We start from the raw sequence: 21,247 nt of genomic DNA, 5'->3' as shown, positions 1-21,247 counted from the left end.
TTTTCTTTTTTCTTCTGTATCCAGAGCACCGTTAAGTAGTTGTGATTCATTTTCATTCAACCCTCTGATCGGTACTTGTACCACTGATTCCTACAGGGTCAGAATCCAGGGTACTGGTAGGTTTTGTTTGTTTCCAGTGGAGGCTTGACTTTGAGGGGAAAAAAAAAAAGGATAGTCCATCCTTGGTTAGGACCCATCTGCTTCCTCTTTACTTTCCCTCTGACTCCTCCCATGCACTGAAAATGTGAGCTAATGAATAAGAAGTGAATTCTTGGTTAAAACGACAGTGTGAAGTATCTGCAGAATAAATATTTGCAGCCCCTTGTGCCAAGTGTGTGGCACCCAGTAGGGGTTCATTCAATGTTTACTGAAGAGAATGACACTTCCATTAATTCATTCAGCAAACTATTTAACAATCCTCAGCCAGGTCTTTTAAGGACACATAGTTCAATACAATGGCAATTCACACACAGTCACTACTTTGAAGGAATCTGGGGTCTAGAATAAATAGGGTGCACTTAATGATGTTAGAGGAAAAGAAAACAGTAACTGCTGATCTAAGACTGCCAGTCAAGGTTCCTGACTCTGAAGAGGTTGGGAAGACAAGGAAAGAAATTTCTTTACCCTTTAAATTGGCTTATTTCTTTGGGTATCTTTTTTTTTTCACGCTCTCCTCAGCAATCTCATGGCCTCAAACTTTTCTTCTCTCTGGGTTAATCCCACATCTTTGTTGTGATTTGTCTCTCTACTTCCCCTTTTCCTCCCAGACATCATCTCTATTTAAATAATGCGCCAGCACTGCAGACTCCGTGTATCAAAACCTGCGCTCATAATTCTCTACCAAATCTGTCCCTGACTTCTTGAAGATTGGAAGAGAAAATGTGGGGCAGGACAATGAGAAGTAGGAAGTTCACCGCCATGTAGACACAGGGAGACAGAGAAACAGCAAAGAACAGGATGGCACCTAATAAAAAGTCTCCGGGTTTTTGAAATGTGTTCTTGTACCACCTCCATCCATTTCCTAATTTCTACCATAAAGGTAGAAAATGTAATCTTGACTTTCCCTTTCTGTTCTTGAACTAAAGTTTCCCAAGTCAAGGGGAAAAGCCATGCACTTGATGTTCCTGTGGGAAGGAATTGAGAGCCTCACTTCCATGAATACTGTCTGATTTCCTCTAATGGAGACTGGGACAGTGCAGTCGTGGTATTGAAAACACTGCAGGACTAAACATAATACTGCCCAATGAGACTAGAATTTAAGAAAAAAGGTGGGAGGGCAGGGGCTAGTTTGATGGTTACTAACATTTTTAGGAAGCTTTCCTCTCCCTATACATTATGTCTTTTTTTTTTTTTTTCTGTTCACTACACAGTACTAAGAATCTAGAGGAAAATAACACTCATGCTCGGAGTAATGGAATTAAGAGCATCAAGACATCATCCAGCGGATGGACAACTTGAAATGCTCTGGGGGCTCGTTTGTCTCTTCAATGCTTTTACTGGGACCCCCAAAAGGAGAAGAATAAATTATGTGAGCATGGCAAACTGGCTAGCTGTTCCAGAGAGTGGTTTTCCCATTTCCCATCCTCCCAGGCACAATTAAGACACATTTCCCAGAATCTCTTTCAGTGACATGGGCCATTCAACAAAGTTTTGTCCAAAGGAACATGGGTAAGGGATGGCTTTCAACCTGACCCACAAAAATGGTCGTTTTCTCTTCCCTCTCCTGGTGTGGGCTCCTTCAACAAAGAAGACTCTAGACTAGAGACAGGTAGCCCCAAGACGGAAGGAGTCTGGTCTCAGAATGATCATGGAAAGCTGTCCACTGACCAGAAACATCCAAACTGGGCTTTATGAGAGAGAAATAACCTCAGAAAAGTCATGCAACTATATCCCAGTTTCCTCATGTCAAGGGCTTGTAATAGTGCCTGATCAAAAGTAAAAGCCCAATAAATATTAGCTGTCATTCACAACAGCCCAAAACCTCTGCAATGCAGTGAAAGTGGTCCTAAGAGGGAAGTGCATAGCAATACAGGCCTACCTCAAGAACTAAGAAAATTCTCAAACAACCTAAACTTACACCTAAAGAAGCTAGAAAAAGAACAAATGAAGCCTGAAGCCAGCAGAAGGAAGGAAATAATAAAGATTAGAGCAGAAACAAATGATCTAGAAACTAAAAGAAACCATAGAACAGATCGATGAACCCAGGAGCTGGTCCTTTGAAAAAAGTTCATAGAATTGATAAACCTCTAGCCAGACTCATCCAAAAGGAGAAAGGATCCCCAAAAAGAAAATCACAAATAAGAGAGGAGAAGTAACCAATACTACAGAAATATAAATAAGAGAACGTTCTGAAAAATGATACATGAACAAATTGGATGACCTGGGAGAAATGGATAAATTCCTAGAAACATATACACTACCAAAACTGAAACAGGAATAGAAAACTTGAATATTAGCTGCCATTATCACAGGAAACAAAGTTTGCCTCTTAATTTCCTTCTTTTGGCAGGGGTAGAGAGGCTAATGACAATCACTGGCTGGGACTGTCAGCTACAAAACACCACCAACTGGTACACTAGAATGTTTAAGTAGCGCAACAGTGTAATAGTAACTCAGAAAAAAAGATATTTTCTTCTGGGTGCCAAGCATTAAATTCTATGACTGGTCTCTTGCTAAAACACTCAAATCTAATAAAGATATGAAATATAAAAAGAATGTGATATCCCCTTTCTTCCCTTGACAATGAGCATTTGGGACATTTAAAAGTTCTGACAACCCATATCATTTCTGTGGTTTCAAATCGACACAATTTGTACAGAGAATACTTTGTGCTGCTACAATATTTAACTGATACAGTTTAATAACAGTAATAATCAACTTTTATTGATTTTACATAAATAGCTTATAGAATGCCTTTCCAAACCATTTTTTCCAATACATTTATGTTACAACACACATTTCTTTATGAAACTATTTGTTAAATTTTTTTGCACAGAAAGTGGGGAAAAGTGGAGGGAGAAGAGGGAAAATAAGATTTCAAAACTAATCTTCAGTGATAGGCCTAAATATTTGGCAATTACTTCCTTTTATAGGAAATTAGAGGATTGTAACTTTGAAACATATCAAAAGTGCAGTGCATCCATTTAATTTAAAAAGCAGTATTGTCAAATATATTATTTAGGCATCAAATTTCCCTTTCTAAATATATTCAGGCTCACATAATTTTATACTTATTAAATAATGGTTTAAAACAATAACCATCAAAGTCTTTCAATAATCCCAGATCTGGATTAAATCTCATGGTAGCGTCAGTATTTTTTTAAAGTTCTAATTTATTTTTTCATCAGTAAAATGTAATATTTGACAATGTCCCCAGAGAATAAGCTTCCCCAGAGAATAAGCTTTATTAAGATGATAATCTTATTAAACCTGCTATTAATTAGGTCATTTAACTTAGCCGCTAATATGTTCTATCAGAATTTTTTTTTTCCACACTGATGTATCCACTTGAACAAAATACTATAGGTAGTCATTATCATACCAACATCGAAAACAACCATTCCTGAAACAAGGAATCATGTTTATACTAGTTCTTTGTTATGATGCTTAGTCTTGGTATTATCAAGCACAATGTATTTTCCTTAATGAATATGGGTGGATTAAGGCAAAAGGACATAACCTAGTCCCCTCAATAGTTTATTCTTTATCCTTATAAAAACTATTGTTGAGGCTATACAAATTACAGATATGCTGGCTAGAGAGAGACAACTTGTCCTTGAGACCAACACCTAGTATTGTAAGCATGAGGTTAAAATTTCAGGTGTTCACAGCATTCTCTCCTTGACCTACCATCATGATCATTCCTCAGCAGTACCCACAATGTGGACTTTCAAATACCACTTACTTGCCATGTCTCTTGGTAGTATGTATATAGATTATTTTTCCTTATTAAAAAGATTTTATAATATTTAATAATAGGGCAATAATCTACTCAGTCTTTGTAAGCTCTCCACTGAATAATTTTTCATTTTTACAACCATTTTTTGTATGGGTGTTGCACTTTTCTTCTGTCATCTTCTTCACATAACTAAGTGGTCCCTTCCCTTCAAAGGAGGAAGGATTTTTGAACGAGCCTCCAATTCTATCCCACAAAGTGAAATACTGTCCATAGTTATAGTCGAAGAACATGTGGTGGTCTGTATGATGGGCTGAGCCATTAATAAATGGCCTTAAGATTTGGGGAACACGGAAATCACCATCATGAATGGAAATTGTCCAGATATTAACCAAGATGTATAAACTTAAGTAAACCACTTTGTGTAATGGGAAGATAAAAGGGTATATATGGTAAGGTAGACTCTGAAGGAAGCCATCCACAGGGTGAAAAGCATGACTTGCAAATGGAGTAGGAATCTTCCAGAGATGATGAGGTTTGTGTATGCGCTACAGAAGAAAAGAACACAGTTAAGAACCACCTTTACTTTTCAACTTAGCTTTTCATGCTCATGTTGTAGAAATAAAAACTCTTTAAATTCAGCAAAATCACTTTATAAAATGTACCTCTTTACCTAAAAACAGTAACATTTCAACACAGCCCCTCCAGACCCATAAAGAACACAAACAAAATGCACCTGGTATCTATCATAACTATGGCTACTTAGGTATTTAACAAGTGAGGGGAAACTCTTAGAAATAGAAAACAGAATTTGGGGGCACCTGGGTGGCTCAGTTGGTTAAGCGTCTGCCTTTGCCTCAGGTCATGCTGAGGTCCTGAGGTTGAGCCCAGTATCAGGCTCCCTCCTCAGCAGGAGTCTACTTCTCCCTTTGCCCCTCCCCCCGCCTGTGCTCGCTTTCTCTCTCAAATAAATGAAATCTTAAAAAACAAAAAACCCAAGAAAACAGAGTTTATAGATATACACTGCTGAGATGTATGTATTTTTCTCTTTTCCCTAAAAATGACTCTACCTTATACACAAGTCTATGATGAAGGCCTCTGTGAATCCAGTAGATCAGCATGTCCGTGAAAAAGAGGAAGGACAGTATACTAATAATGAGGCGAAACCAGCCTAGAAAAGATAACAGGATATATCAGAATCAAGATCCGGCTTCCAGGACCATAGTTTACTTGGTGCTCGTCCATCTATGTGCACAAAATATGATCCTAGACTCAAGCACTATAAACTATTTTGGCTAATACAATACATTATAAATTAATCTCCTTTAATTCTCTAGTATCTGCTTCTTTCCTCATTTCCCTCTCATAAAAACTTGAAGTTAAAATATGAAGGCACTTATGAGACAGAAAAAGCATACACTTAGGGCATCTTTATTATTTAAATCTTTGAGCATAAATAATAGCGTTTATTTTTCCTCCATATTAATCTTCGTAAAACATATTTTTACATACTATCTTCCTGCTTAGAATTTTTTTTCCACTAAATACCTCAAGCCCAGCATTTACTCCCTAACCCAGTCTTTTCTAATCTTTTCAGCCTCATCTGTTCTTGTACTAACCAGGCTGGTTTACTCAATGTCCTCCCAACATCTTAGAAGTCTTACCTCTTGTACCTTTACTTGTTCTCTTCAATGTATCTAGAATACTCTTTCTCCTTTTACTTTTACTCATAAACCTATCTACTTTTCAAGGCCTAGCCAATTCATCACCATACTGTATAATTTTTGTTCCTTCCTTTAAATATCTAACCTCTTACTTGGACAACAGGTGTGCTGGTGCCAGCAAGCCTGGGTTCCAGTCCCAGATCCACCACTTATTTGCTGAATGACCTAGGCAAGTTACTGTATATTAATTTACTCCCTTATAGAAGGAACATAATAATAGGACCTAAGTCACAGAATTGATGTAGAATAAGATGGATTGATACATGTGAAAATCTTAGCACTATAGCTGGTACATATCAACATTCAATAAATGTTAACTACTATTCTTACATTCTAATACTAGATATACTAGAACTGTACCTTTATTAAGTAATTTCAAAATTTCACAAAAATTTAGTTAAGGCACTGCAGGACTATCTATAATAGAAAAAAAGGAATAATCTAAAGACCAAAAAAACTGGGATCATTTAAATAAACTATGGATATCTACACACTGTGATACTGTAACTAATATATAATATGTCCAGATTTACTTACATGAAAATACCAGCATATACACTACGACAAAAAAAAAAATCAAAGTCCAAACCAGTATGCATAGTAGGGTTATATGAAGCTTTCAGGCATTGAAAAGAGGAAGGATAGATGTCAAAAGAGATGGGTTGTAGGTAGCAGGATAGTGGATCTAACAAACCTGTCTCTTGATTTTCTCTAATTATCATGAATTACTTGGGTTTTTTTTTTTTTTTGAGTCTGAATTTAACACAGAGAATAGTGAATGAAAGCAAAGGTCTCTTTCTCTGATCACACCCAGCTTCCCCTGGGCAATATTCCATCTACAACCAAGACTTCAAAATTGATAGACGAGGAAATGTACTATGTGGCAAAGACATGAGTATATAAAAACAGAGCATTTAAACAATTAAACAACTTGTAATTATTTTAAAAGAAGAAAAAAAGAGGCAGATTTGGTTCTTTAGAGAAACTACTCTGTGCTTAACTTACCACTGGGAAACTCTCCTATGTCATCATATAATTTGCTGTAACCTCTCAACTCCAGCAGGAATAGTAATACGGTGGGAATACTAATCCACGGCAATGACTGGACAGTAAACATAATTTCTCTATAGACTTGATTCTGAAAGTGAAATCATCAATACTTAAAAATCACAAAAATCTCTGTTAAACAAAAACCAGTGTAAAATTGTCTTGGATTGGATTTTTACAATCTCTTTTATATGAAGGAGCTTGCTGCCAAACTGCTTCTGTGAAAATGTTAATATACTGGAACGCGCATGGAACATTCCTTTGTGAAGACCAAATGCAGTAAATACTTTAAATTCTGAAAATTTCTTTCCTTCCCACAATATCTGCATGCTAGATTTCTCTTCGTGGAATAAGCATGTCTTTCACAAATAACTTCTATCCTCAACCCTCTCTTGATTTTCTTTTTTTCAGTCCTTGTAGTCACTGATAAATACAAATAACTGGAATAAAAAGATGATTGTAAACAAACCTACAATCTCCTATCTAGTCAGAAAATAGATATATAGTAAAAACATATTTCAGTTTGTGAAAGTCAAACATTAAGACCATTGCACATATGAGTACCTTTATGCATCACTATTAGCAAATTCTTGTCTATGTATCCAGGAAGACACCAGGCTTGTAATTAAAACGACAACAACAAAGTTGGATTCATTTATTTGTTTAAATTAAGAGAAGGAGAGGAGGATCAGCCCTACCAAAAACATCTAACCCATCTGAGGCTGGTTGCAAAAATTTTACTTAATGGTTATAACCAGTTTAATCTGAAAATCTCACGCACAAATACTTATTATTTTTACTGTAACAGTAGTTAAGAAGTAGGTAAGAAAATCACTTACCTTTAAAAATTGTGGATGCTTCATCAATGAATGATCATAGACAAAGTAATAGCTCAGCGTTGCAAAGAAGAAATAAAGGATATAAGCACCAAGATTTGTCACAATCAGGAGACTAATAGTTTGTCGGAAGATGTCATCCTCAGACCATGAGGCTGGATAGATGTACGGTGTAAAAAAATAATAATCTGCAGCACTGAGTACAAGATCCATCTTAGCCCCTAAAGGATAAACACGTGCAACAATTACTTACCCATGCTGATAGTTCTCAATGCAAAGAACTTTTGGAAAACCATACATGAAGTTTCTGCTTTCGTAAGCATTTACAACACAAGTCTGTGGCTACCAGAATCCCTGAAATGCCATCTTTAGAGCCAGAAGGGACCTTAAATATCATCTCTAATCCAATCTCTTCATATTATACCCGGAGACATCAGAGCTCAGAGACACTAGGCCCAGAACAGGTTCTTCTCTAACAGCTAGCTGGCAAGGGGCATCAATTTAGATCTAGTGCCACCTTGGTGTTCTTTTCCAAAGTCTCCTTAGGCAGCGTGGCAAGTAGTAAAGATGCGGAATGCAGGGCATTCAGATGTTTCCTCCTTCAGCTACAAGGTTCAGTGGGACTTCTTTCCTTCAAAAGGACTCTGATTTCAGAGTTTTCTTTCAGTGCTGAGACTTAAGATAAATTTGCTAGATAGTATTTATGCTGCCACCTCAGGGACCATCTGTTCTTGTGACAGAAGGAAAGGCCACTCCCATCGACAGAACAAAAGGAGACAGATTCTTGGGATTAAGAACTAGAATACGCTTATTCCTCTTGCTGCTAATCAATACTCTAGGTCAGGGGCTGGCAACTGCAAACCTGTGACTAAAAGTTTGAGGAGGAGAATGCACACAAGGGCTGTCTGGGAACAATTTAAAATTGTCAACTGTCTTCAGTCAGGCCTGCCTCGAGCTTGGATCGCCCTTACGTGGTAGTGAACCAGCCCACAGATTTTTGCCCGTTCTGTGAGACTTGTTCAAACACTTGTAGATGGGAATATATACTGACATATTATTTCTTTGCTACCAGGTTATGAATATCCTACAGTTTGGTGATCTTCTCTGCTGGTAAGGTTGTAGGGGAAGAGGCACGATCCTACACTGCTCTGGGCTTGCAAAGTGGCGCAGCTCCCATGCAGAGCAACGTAACATGCTGCCCCGGTAATCCGCCACCACTGCGAATTTATTCTGCATTCAGGCTGTCATCAGGTTTTATCTTGGCTAATTCATCAGTGTTATGTTTAGCGATTTCATGATCAGCAGAGTCATTTTCACCATACTTTCAGATGTTTTTCACTACACTGTTTCCTAAATTTCCAAATCCTTTCTTAATACTAACATCTGTCTTCAGCAGGAGTTCTTCATGATATATCCTAGCGTGTTTCACAACCAACAAGGCAACCAGTGGCATTTATGTACGTTCCTGTTGTCAAACCCACTTAATCAAAACATGGTTAGGATCTTCATTTCCCGGCCTGGGCTGTGGCTTTTTGTTTTTCATTAGTCCTTGGTCCTCGCCACCAGCGTAGAACTTCAGTTCTACGTCACATATAGTAGTAATTCCTACGCCGTCTTCTTCAGCAGAGGGCTCACAGACACCACCACATGCAAGCTCCTACAAGAACTCCATGCGATTACTAGGGACGGATGCTTCCCTTCATCCTGTCATTCATATGGGCTATCTGTAACTATTTTTAAAAATATTTCTACATGCAATTAAACCCAAAGTGACAATTATAGTCTCAGCAAAGAGCAGAGGTAGGAGTACCTGACAGGTGTACCAACACACAGTGAGCACCTCAGTCAGTCAGAGAAAGCCCCTGCCATTAAATGAATTTGAGTGCCAATCTTTAAAAAACAAAACAAGACCTTCTGGTTTTTCGGGCCTTTTCAGACTCTGAAACTACAGCTAAGGGACTGTGGACCTATGTTCCTTTGTGTTGTTTATTTAACTGATGTAAAGGATTTGGATAGCTTTTCACTTTATGCTATTTAAAGCAATGAAACAACGATTAACCCAATTTTGCATAAATTTCTATAAGCAGAAGTGCTAGGATGAAGATGAACTGCATTGATAACTTTGGTAGATTATCGATAGGTTGCTCTGCATAGGAGCTGCACCCCTTTGTAAGCCCAGAGGACTGCAGGATTATGTCTATTTCCCTAAAAACTTACCAACAGAGAATATCAACAAACTGTAGGGTATTTGTTAATCTGATAGCAAAGAAATGATATCTCAGTATATATTTATCTTTTTCTTGTGAGGTTGAGCATCATTTCACATATTTAGAATATTTATTTTCTGTGAAATTATGTGTTTATCCCTTGCCCATTTTTTTTTTTTTTAAGATTTTACTTATTTATTTAAGAGAGACAGTGTACACACATGCAGTGGTTAAGAGAGAAGCAGGGAGCCAGATGCGGGGCTTAATCTTAGGACCCCAGGATCCTGACCTGAGCCGAAGGCAGCTGCTAAACAGACTGAGCCAGCCAGGTGCTGGGTTTTCAGTTTCTTAAAATCAAATTCTAGGGGAGCCTGGGTGGTCCAATTGGTTAAATGTCTGCTTTTGGCTTGGATCATGATCTCAGGTCCTCAGATCAAATCCCAGGCAGGTTAAGTCCTCTGCTCAGCTGGAAGTCTGCTTCTCCCTCTCCCTCTTGCTCTGTGCTCACCTTCGCTCTCAAATAAATAAAATCTTAAAAAAAAAAAAAAATCAAATTCTAGAAGTTCGTTATCAATTTCTAGAAGTTCTTTATTTATTAAGAGTATTTAGCTCCTTGTTTGTGGTAGGAGTTGTAAGCATTTCTTTCCCCTCCCTTTGTCATGGAAAATTTTAATTAACTAATGTCAAATGTCAGATATGGACACATATCCTTCATCATATGTTGTTAATTCATTAAAATAACAAGTATTAAGTACTACACTAGATAATGAGCATACAAAGATGGAAAAGATGTATCTTTTCTAAATCCATCTGAAAGGCAACTATAGAAACAATTACATCAATACAAGTGCTATAATAAAAGTATATACACAAATTCTATATAATCAGAAAAGACAACAAAACTACCCCAGTTTATAGTAGAAGGCTCCATAGTGACAACATCTGATTCAAGCTTTAAAGGCCATTATCAGAAAGAAAAGGTTAGGGACGGCCACTTCAAATAGAAATAACAACTTGTAGGTGCCTGGGGGGCTCAGTCTGTTAAACATCAAACTCTTGGTTTAGTCTCAGGTCATGATCTCATGGGTCATGGGATTGAGCCTCAGTGGGGAGTCTGCTTGAAGAATCTCTCCCTCTGCTTCCCACCCCCAATAAATAAATAAATAAATCTAAAAAGAAAGAAAGAAAGAAATAACTTGCCAAGGAATGGAAAAAATCATGGTACATTCATTACTCATTGAGTGTTGCTGGTGGGTGCCAAATAGTGAGATAGGGATGAAATGGGGGTGGGGGGAGAGAATGTGCCAGGATAAACCTGGTAAAAGGAAATTGGTGTCAGGCTGTGAAGAGCTCTGCTGCCCTGATAGGGAATATGACTTTCCCTCATACACGATGGGGAGATACTAAAGGCTTCTGAGCAGGAAAGAGGTTCTAATCAGACCCATATTTCAGAGAAAACACTCCATTAGGAATATGAGTACTGATGAGAAGCAGAAAGACTAATTTGGTTGATCCTGTGGTAGACTAGCCCAGGAGCTCTAAAAACACACATACATATTCATCAGAGATTTAGCAGGTTAAAAACCCACAGGGCTTGATGACCAATTAAATACTGGAATGTGAACAAGGAAGAAGTCTAGGATGGCTGTGAAATTTCAGCTGGCCAGAGTAGATGGTAATGTCATCAAGAACTGAACAAGGGAATGCTGGGAGAGCTGACAGATTTGGTGCTACAAGGACAGGGGTGCATAAAGAATGAGGGATTCATTTTGGGTCTTAAATCTAATTAAGCAGAGACTAATAAGCTTTAAGTCCATGCTTACTCTTAAACATAGGCAGTGGTCTACATACAAACATGAATCCCAAGTTCAAAAGTGAGCTTGTAAGCAGCTGAAATTGAACCCATAAGGAGTAGAGGCTGCCAAGGGAGATAATATAGCAAACAAAGTACACTAAGCAGTAGTAGCAGGAAACATAAACATTTAAAAACCAAACAGTTGAGAAGGATATTGTGACACCACTAAAAGTTGGTTAAGAGTTTATGGACCGGGATCCCTGGGTAGCTCAGCGGTTGAGCCCGTGCCTTCAGCCCAGGGTGTGATCCTGGAGACCCAGGATCAAGTCCCACATCGGGCTCCCTGTATGGAGCCTGCTTCTCTCTCTCTCTCTCTCTCTCTGCATGTCTCTCATGAATGAATAAATAAAATCTTAAAAAAAAAAAAAAAAAAAGAGTTAATGGACCAATCTGGATGTTACCTACAGTGTCCCATGGCCCTAAGTCAATATGGTACAGTCCAGCCAAACAATTTAAACATTAACTAAACTCTCCTTTATTCAACCTTTAATATCAGATGCAAGTAATAAGTTTCAAAAGATCTCAGTCCTTGACTTTAAACAATTCTATAGTTTTGCTTTTATCTGAAGACCACGCTAATTGTGTTAATTTGCATATTCCCTGCACATAATTGCTGTTATACTGAACCAGTGCCTGGACGGGAGGAAGACATGTGTACCTCAGTCATTCCAGAGGCAGTTTAGATCCCGTGAAATGAAACCTATTTTGTGTGTTTTTAGAATTTGGGTTTCAATTCATTCTATTTGTTGAATGTAATAATGAGGTATTCATAAACATATCACTATACTTTCTGACATCTAACAAAAAAATCTTCTGAAATCAGTTAACAATATGATCTCAAAACTGCAATTCAAATTTGAAGTTTATATTCAAAGCCACGTCTGTAAAGGTTTATCTTGTTAAGGTTTAGAGACTAAGTCCCCAGAGTTTCGCCACCATCTGACACAGAGAAGTTAGTCAAAAAATAGGAGCTATTATTACTGCTGTTACTGGGCCACAGCAGAGTCAAAATTACTTTAACCTATGGGAGAACAAAGTGTCATTTGATTTTTCTTTGAAAAATAATTGATAATATCTAATATCAACATCTGCTATATAAACACTTGGTACCATACATATTAGCTCCTTTGACCCTTTCAAGAAACCCTAAGAGTTAGGTACTAGAATTATAAGTACTAGTATTATTAGGTACTAGTATTATGGATGAAGAAGCTGGGCACAGGCAAGTCAAGTAATCTGGGGTGCCTGGGTGGCTCCGTCAGTTAAGTGTCTGCCTTCCGCTCAGGTCATGATCCCAGAGTCCTGGGATTGAGACCTGCCTAAGGCTCCCTGCTCAGTGGGGAGTCTGCTTCTCCCTCTGCCCCTCACTTAGCTCATGCTCGCCCTCTCTCAAATAAGTAAAATCTTTAAAAAAAAAAATTTCAAGTAATCTGCTTGGGATCATCAAGTAAACAAACGCTGGGGCTGGAACTCAAACCCACGCAGTCTGGTTACAAAGTCCCAAGCTCTTCTACTAAGACTTGAACGAAGTTCGACTGCCTCTTCATCACTATCTCAACTCTTCAGCTTCGTAATTTTGTAAATTCTCAGTGATGGCAAACTCACAGAATTTTGCATAAAATTTTAAGGCGTGTATACTCCCTTAAGTCCGGGGCTCCACAGACCCTAAGTTAAATAACCTTGACTGAAACAGAAGCTTTATATTGTTTTACTTCTACAGAAACAAAACTTTTTCATAAAACACAGTTACTAAAAAAACACAATTAGGCTAGAATGAGTCTACAATTACTCTGGCTTTACTGTAAAAGTATGGATAATAATAGTTAACATTTGTTGAGAACCAGGTATTATTTAAAAGCATTTTTTTTAATGTATCACCTTGCTTAGTTCTTTTTCTTGAAAGATTATTTATTTATTCATGAGAGACACAGACAGACAGAGAGGCAGAGACATAGGCAGAGGGAGAAGCAGGCTCCCTTCGGGGAGCCTGACATGGGGCTGATCCCAGAACCCTGAGATCACAACCTGAGCTGAAGGCAGACCCTCAACCGCTGAGCCACCCAGGTGCCCCACCTTGCTTAATTCTTACAACCCTACCAGCTAGGTAGGTACTTCCATAACTTCCATTTATAGACGGAGAAACTGAGGGCGAGAACATTTAAATAATTTGTTAAGTACTAAGTAACAATTAGGATGTATATTCCAGAATCTTGTTTCTCAGCTTCTACATTGTAATTATCTCTCAACTTGTATACATACAGATGGGGAATTCTGAATATCTCATACTAATTGCATTACATAATGAGTGGAAAAGCATCCTCTAAGTGATCGAGGATCATGCATTTATTATTATTTTTTTAGATGCTTATCATTAGAACCCTAACCCTAAACACACACCACTGTGGTGCTGTAAAGTCAGATAACCTGCTGGAAGGTTTAGGTTAGAAATAATCTAGCTAACACAAGCTTGACAGGTTGGAAACTTTTCATTCGGACGTTTGGAACTTTACTTATTGATACCACCTTCAAATTCACTCTGCTGTAACATATGGATGCCAGTAGGCATGATGTTTTCCTTTTCGGATGCTAACTTTAAAAAAAAAAAAAAAAAGATCGTATGTATTCATTAGAGACGCACGCAGAGAGGCAGAGACACAGGCAGAGGGAGAAGCAGGCTCCAGGCAGGGAGCCCGATGCAGGACTGGATCCCAGGACCCCGAGGTCACGACCTGAGCCTGAGGCAGACGCTCCACCGCGGAGCCTCCCAGGCGTCCCTAGGATGCTAACCTAACGGATGATTCCCCTTCCCTTCCAAGGCTTCTCGACCCGCGTGGATTGCTGTCCGTCCATCCTAATTACGTCGCAGTAAGTGGGGTTTGCACCGTAGCGGTCAGGAGGTCACCACCTAATTTCTTTGCCCCTTAAAAAAAAAAAAAAATCCCCCCAGCAGAGAGGGAGCTCCGTCTCAAAGTAAAGCCTCAGTGTTCACCGGGCAGACTTCCTGCAGGTGTCCCGGCGCCCCCGCCCCATCACCGCGGCGGTGCGGGCCGGCAGGTGTCCCGGCGCCCCCAGCCTCCCCGGCGCCCCCCGCCCCCGCCCCATCACCACCGCGGTGCGGGCCGGCAGGTGTCCCGGCGCCCCCAGCCTCCCCGGCGCCCCCCGCCCCCGCCCCATCACCACCGCGGTGCGGGCCGGCAGGTGTCCCGGCGCCCCCGCCCCGCCCCGCCCCGCAGCGGGTCCCCGAGGCCGCCCGGGCGTGGAGCCTGCGGACCGCGGGGAAGGCACACGGCGGCCGCAGGGCTTCCTCAGCCGGGACTCCCCCCGCCGGCGGCTCTCCATCCGCCCTCGTTCCCCGCCGCCGCCCTCGCGTGAGCCCTACCTCCGGAGCGCGCGGCCCACTCGGCGTCCGCGGGGTCGCAGGCTGCGGGGCCACCGGGCGGCGGGCGGGCGGGCAGGGCTGGGGGGCGTGGCCGGGCACGCGCTCCCAGCGGCGGCGCCGCCAGCCAATCAGCGGCCGGCGGCATAAGCTGATATGACGGCAGATCGCGCGACTTGGCTGCGCGCGGCTCTCGGCGGTCACGTGGGCGCCGCGCGCCCGGCCACGCCCCCTGCGCCCGCCCGGGAGGTGCGGAGCCGAGCCGCGGGGGCGGGGCCTCAGGGGTTGTTTCCGTCCGCTCTCGGCGGGGGCGGGGGGGGCGCTGCGGGGGCAGCTCGCGGCCTTGGCCGGGGGCCGGCGCGCGGCGTTGATGCGGACCTGCCTACGGGCGCTGCGCCTCGAGGCGACCCATCGGTCGGAGGAGTTGAGGGTTGACGGGGATTTGCCGGCCCCAGCGCACGAAGCCGACGTGCAGCACTGAGCGCCCGGAATTTGGCCGAACCAGCTTAGGTGGGCGTGTCCGTGACAGGCGCCTTTAGACGGAACAGGTGAAGCACACGCATGCGCACTAAGTGGGGCTGCGTGTGGCCCCCTGGAGGTCTGCTGTTGCCCGGGAGTGGGTGGTTCCTTTATTAATTTTTTTCCCTTTTGTTTTGTAGTTCTTTGCTTTTTCTAAACGTGAATTGCGTTGATCACACTTGTCAGTGGGATTCCTGGGAGCCCCAGGACTGTGCAGCTTCTCGAAAGGCCAACCGGCCGCGTCAGCATCATCTGGGAGCTGCTCGGAAATACTCCTGGGAACCAGTCAGGCCTCCTGGACCAGAAGCTCCCCGAGGGCCCCCAGGACTCTGTGTTTTAACAAACAAACCCGAAATGAGTCTGACGTTTGTTAAAGTCGGAGAAGAACCACCGCTCTAGTGGATTTGACCAATCAGAAGAGAATCTGGTCCTCCTTCCGCTTTGCTCCTCCCAGAGTGATAAGTAGAAGGGGAAAAAGAGTGCTGGGAAAGTGAGAGATGACTAAGTTTGGGAAAGATGCGTTTGTTTCCTTGTAGGACCGACAGAAGTGCTGTCCTAGGAGGGGGGAAGTTATTAGACTCCAATCATAAACACCTTTTATATGAATGTTTTAGATATCAGTGGCTTCCATCCTATTATTTATCTATTTATTTACCTATTTATCTACCTATCTATTTATTTATCTATGAGAGATCCAGAGAAAAAGAGGCAGAGACAGGCAGAGGGAGAAGCAGGCTCCACGCAGGGAGCCCGACGCGGGACTGGATCCCGGGTCTCCATGGGATCACACGCTGGACCAAAGGCAAGCGCCAAACCACTGAGCCACCGGGGCTGCCCTGCATCCTATTTTTTAATTGGCCTGTGACAGTATATTAGTTTCAGATGTACAGCACGACGACGTGATAATAGTATATTCGTTTCAGGTGTACGGCACAATGACGCGTGAAAGTGCCTCCTACTTTCCAAATCACGTTTTCTTCTTTGTTTCCTTTGTTGTTCTCATTTAATCCTTTAATTTGGGGGATTAAGATTTTTATGTTTCATTTCTGAGGAATGTAAAAATGTGATTGACCGTCAAAATAAGACGGCCAGGTATTTTGCCAGCAAACATGGGTTTGAGAATAGCAAGAGAATTGCAATTTGGGATAAGCAGGGTATGGCGAAATCATAGGCAAATCCCCAGAACAAGAGAGGAATGTTGGTTTATAGGGGAAAGGGGGAGGTTGGGAAGGCTGTCGCAAATAAAAAGCCCATTGGAATAAACAGAGTTGGAAGTAGAATGGCTTTTCAGGGGCTGTGGGTTGTGACAATCTTTTATTGGCTGGGCTGTTGCCAAGGCAGAGGAAAACCTTCCTCCTGCCGGGTTCCTAAAATAATAGCAAAAGTAAATGGACTTGCAAAGTTATGCTCTTCCGGTTGAGTCTGCAGTTGACTAGGAGCGGTAGGTGTGAGAGCTCTCCCTGCTGGCCTCTCAACTCCATTATGGTTAGATTGCCTTATATTCTCACAGATTTATATGTACATATATATAGTATATACAAATATATGTGTATTTTAAAGATTTTATGTTTATTCATGAGGCAGAGATATAGGCAGAGGGAGTAGCAGGCTCCTTGTGGGGAGCCTATGTGAGACTTGATCCCAGGACCCCAGGAGCCGAAAGCAGAGGCCCAACCACTGAGCCACCCAGAAGCCCCTTATTCTCACAGATTTAAAAGGTATTTAGTACAAAAGTTCCACATTTGTGGCTGCTGTAGCCTTGCCTATATGACTCGTTTAGTCTACGAATATATTTTTTCCTTTTCCGTGAATTAAGTAGTTTCACATTTAAAAAAATGACCTACTGTGAAAGATTGGGAAATCTGACCCTGAAATTATAAACAAACTTGAAATAAATATCCTAAGTAGCTGGAATTTTATCATTGAATATGTGGTAGATAATACAACACCACCAGATAGTGATAAATGTGGAGAAAACAAAAGGGTGAAAGGATCAAAATTGATGAGGGCTGTTGTTTACCCAGCATGGTCAGAGTCCCTTTCTTTGTGTGGGGAACGTTTAACCAGAGTGGAGTTAGGGGGCCTCATTTACTTACAAGATTCTAAACTAGGATTTAGAGTCTGAACGTTTTTGATGAGCTGGTAGGGCCACTGGCTCACAAACATCTGTTTGTATGAATTTAGTTTTTAGAGAGAAAGGAGTATTCAAGAAAAAGGTAGGTGCACAAGTACCCAAAACCAGAGGAAAAGAAGATTAATTCCTCAACCTGTGCCATGGGTTAGGTTTTAACTTCTAGTGTGGTACTTAATATTCTAGGGATCAGAGATCCCTCTGAAAATGAGATGAAATCTGTTGTCTGTCCCCCCCAAAGTACACAATGCATACAGTAGAAGCTCTTCCTAACCACTGTCCACTTAACTAATGTTCTCAATACCCTTTCTGAAACATGCCAGCTGATCCCTAGAAAATACTAAAGACTCACAGCTAGTAGCTTTCACTTTGGTTCACACCTGTGTATCTGCTTCCACCAATTGAGTGGAATGCTTAGCAAGGGTCAGTTGTATTTGCTACCAATCTATTTCCATCATAGGCCTCATAATTATATAATTACACAAATTGATAAAATTTGAGTCTGCAAAGAAAAAGAATTTTTTTTCAGGTATTTATTTATTGTACAGCGAGTGAGAGAGCACAAGCAGGAGGGTAGAGTGAGAGGGAGAGAGAATCCGAAACAAACTCATGCTGAGTATGGAGCCCGACAAGAAGTTTGATCTCATGAGTCCAAAGATCATGACCAGAGCCAAAACCAAAAGTCAGAGGCTTTAACAGGACAGAGACTGTCCCACCCAGGTGCCCCAGGAATTACTGTTTTTAGGAAGACCAAAAATGCGTTGGGAAGACAGGATAAAGGTGAGTGCCAATAAAAATAGCTGAAACTGGGTGTAGGCCAGATGGTTATGAGACACTAGAAAGATTTTTTTTTTAAGATTTTATTTATTTATTCATGAAAGAAACAGAGAAGGCAGAGACATAGGCAGAGGGAGAGGCAGGCCCCTTGCAGGGAGCCCCACAGGGGACTCAAAACCGGAACTTCAGGATCACGCCCTAAGCCAAAGGCAGACACCCAACTGCTGAGCCACCCAGGCATCCCCAGAAAGACTTTTTAAAGCTTCAAATCTGGTAGGATTCTACATTCAACTTGATTAGCAAGAGTCCTTAACTTGTCTTTACTGGGAACAAATTAAAACAGAAATGCAAAGCGCTAGGCACATAGTTTATGCAATGAAGACTACCCAGAACTTCAGCCAGGGGGACTGTACTCAAAAGAAAGGTCTTGGGGAGTGACTGAGGAATAAATACCTAGGTAAAAATAAAATTCTTAGGGTATATGCATTGATGAGGATGTAGATTAGGTTTCATCTGACAGATACCCAAAATAATAGTGGCTTACTCCAGAGAAAAGTTTTTCTTTCTTTCACATAAAAGTGTTAATTAGCATACTTGTCTGTGGTAACAAACCCTCAATTTATAATGATCCCAACACAATAGAAATTTTTCTCTTTCTTTTCTTTTCTTTTCTTTTCTTTTTTTTTCTTTCTTTTCTTTTCTTTTCTTTTTAGAAATTTATTTTTCACTCAAAACACAGTTCACATGGATGATCCTGATCATTGGGTGGCCCTCCTCTGCATGGAATCCAGATTTTTCCACCTTGTAGTGGAAAAATTTTCTGTGTCTTATCTAGAGAAATGGGAAAGAGGGGATTGAACATGCATAGCCACTTTTTTAAAGGCTTGGTCTGAAAATTCCATGCATTCTTTTGTTACCAATCTCAGTGACTACACAACTCAGTTATATGGCTAGGTCTAACAGAAAGGGAGGCTGAGAAATGTAGCCTTCATTCTGGTCAGCTAAAATCAGTTCCTAGGGGCACCTGGATGGCTCAATTGGTTAAGCATCTGCCTCTGGCTCAGGTCATGAGCTCATGGATTCTGGGATCCAGTCCTGAGTCAGGCTCCCTGCTCAGTAGAGAGTAGGCTCCTCCCTCTGCCTCTCCTTTGCCTGTGCATGTGTACACTCTCTCTCAAATAAATAAAATCTTAAAAAATAAAATAAAATCAGAGTTTCTATTGCTATAATAGTTATATCTTTATAACAAATCACCCAAAAATTTAATGACTTAAAACAAATATTTACTTCATGGTTTTTGTGGATCAGGAATCTGGATGCAGCTTAACTGGTCCTCTGGCTCTGGATCTCTCAAAAGGCTGCAGTGAAGTTTTGGCCAAGGCTCTATTTGGAGAGAGTTGGTTCCAAGCTCACTCAGTTGTCTGTAGCAGCCTTAGAAGACCACCTCCAAGTTCATTCACAAGGCCATTGGGAACCATCAAGTCCTTATTGGTTATTTCCAGAGAAATTGATTTCTTGCCATGTTGGCCTCTTCGTAGGACAGCTCATAACATGGGCGCTGCAATAGAGCAGGAAGGGGAGAAAGCAAGAGAGTGAGTGAGACTGAAGCCAGAATCGTTTTGTAACCTAATATTAGAAGAGATTGTGGTATTTTTATTAGAAGCAAATCATAGGTCCAGCCTACACTTAAGGGAGTGGATTTCACAAGGCAAGAACACCAGGAGGCAGAGATCATAGATAGTATTTTAGATGCTATCACAGTTACTCTGAGAAAAGGGAAAACCAATATTGGGAAACAAGCAACCAGTGTATTCATATTTCTTTCTTGTGATTCAGTCCTTGAATAAACTTTTGTCAATCAACCAACTAATCCCAACTATGCTGCGTAATAATAAAAGTTAACACTTAACAGGCATCAGGCACTGTTTTAATCTACTATTTGTATTAATGCTTACACAAACCCTTTGAGGGAAATGTATTTACATTTGAGCAACTTACAGACAAATTGAAGCACAGAGAATTTAAATAACTTGGCTGAGGGCACAAAACTTATAAGAGTTAGAGGAAGAATTATGAGCTCTTTGTAGCTGGCTGGTGGGTAGATTGGCCCATGGGAGTGTTGGGCCCTTTTCCCCTCTGATCTTCTTTGGATGGTTTTTGTTACAGGCATTAGATATTTTCCTTGAATGCAGATGCTGATCAATACTCCCTGAGAACCCTCCACAGGTCTCTGGGATTTGCTCTCTGCATCTTTCTCCTGTCTGGCACTCTGTCCATGAACTTGAATTGCTTTCATCTCTCCATACTCTTCACTTCATCTCCTCAGCTTCATCTCCTCTCCTCAGCCCATTGGGCTCTAGCTAAGTGCTGTCCCTGCCCAGCATCCTTAGACACTCTCTCAGGGCAGAAAACTGGGGCAGTCCCTGGACTCATTCATTTGTTCCCCATTTCTCAGGCAGCACCGTCCTTGGTTATTTGACATCCCGTGTCTTGAAAGCCATTCTTTGGTGTGTTGTTTCAGGCAGAAGGGTAAATCTGATCCCTCTTCCTCCCTCTTGTCTAAAAACAAAAGTCAGAGCTCATGCTTCAAGCACTTCTCTGTACCATCTTCTACAGAATACAGAAGAGTACATAACATTTTTGGAAATTTGTGGCCATCCTCATCGCCATCCTGGGACTGCGATCCCATGTTATGAGGCTGTCAGCAGTAACTGAAGGAGTTTTTGTGATTCACCTCTGTGAATCGTGGAGAATGGAAGCAATGCCTCTTCAGGACTGGGTGATGAAACAAGACCCACGGTGAAAAGAGAGGCAGCCTCCTCATATCTCCTTGGAACATGGCCTGACTACAGTCCAGTAAGGACTGGAGTGTATGCTATG

General features: G+C 41.3%; 1 protein-coding gene and 1 long non-coding RNA gene across 22 annotated transcripts in view; one reads left to right on the top strand and one right to left on the bottom strand.

Moving 5' to 3' along the window:
• LOC144311423 (uncharacterized) overlaps positions 1–21,247 on the top strand; it is a 168,726-nt gene that overhangs the window by 90,375 nt on the left and 57,104 nt on the right. For 6 of the 20 annotated variants that reach the window (XR_013376983.1, XR_013376980.1, XR_013376987.1 and 3 more), the window contains exons 1-2: positions 15,271–15,488; positions 15,600–16,261. The exons of 1 other annotated variant lie outside the window; for it this stretch is intronic. This is a non-coding gene — a long non-coding RNA (uncharacterized LOC144311423). 13 more of the 20 variants (XR_013376981.1, XR_013377000.1, XR_013377007.1 and 10 more) reach the window with 4 other exon arrangements.
• Positions 2,857–15,031, bottom strand: SC5D (sterol-C5-desaturase). Of its 2 annotated transcripts, XM_077893899.1 has the most exons (6): positions 14,944–15,023; positions 14,352–14,484; positions 7,506–7,723; positions 6,625–6,757; positions 4,966–5,066; positions 2,857–4,443 (listed from the first exon to the last, which is right to left on the bottom strand). In XM_077893899.1, the coding sequence occupies exons 3-6, from the start codon at positions 7,713–7,715 to the stop codon at positions 3,988–3,990; spliced, it is 900 nt and encodes a 299-aa protein (XP_077750025.1). In that variant the 5' UTR covers positions 7,716–7,723; positions 14,352–14,484; positions 14,944–15,023; the 3' UTR covers positions 2,857–3,987. The 2 variants fall into 2 exon arrangements, with proteins under 2 accessions (XP_077750025.1, XP_077750024.1); XM_077893898.1 differs by lacking the exon at positions 14,352–14,484 and having other exon boundaries at positions 14,944–15,031.

Source organism: Canis aureus, chromosome 3 (assembly GCF_053574225.1).
Source record: "Canis aureus isolate CA01 chromosome 3, VMU_Caureus_v.1.0, whole genome shotgun sequence".
NCBI lineage: Eukaryota > Metazoa > Chordata > Mammalia > Carnivora > Canidae > Canis > Canis aureus.
This window is presented reverse-complemented; position numbering and strand designations above follow the sequence as displayed.

Excerpts from the sequence above, each read along its gene's own strand:
- SC5D (XM_077893898.1), bottom strand. The coding sequence starts at position 7,715 with ATGGATCTTGTACTCAGTGCTGCAGATTATTATTTTTTTACACCGTAC. Across the intron at positions 5,067-6,624 it reads CATAGGAGAGTTTCCCAGTG|GCTGGTTTCGCCTCATTATT; the intron begins GTAAGTTAAGCA and ends TATCTTTTCTAG. Across the intron at positions 4,444-4,965 it reads ATCATAGACTTGTGTATAAG|CGCATACACAAACCTCATCA; the intron begins GTAGAGTCATTT and ends TTTCTTCTGTAG.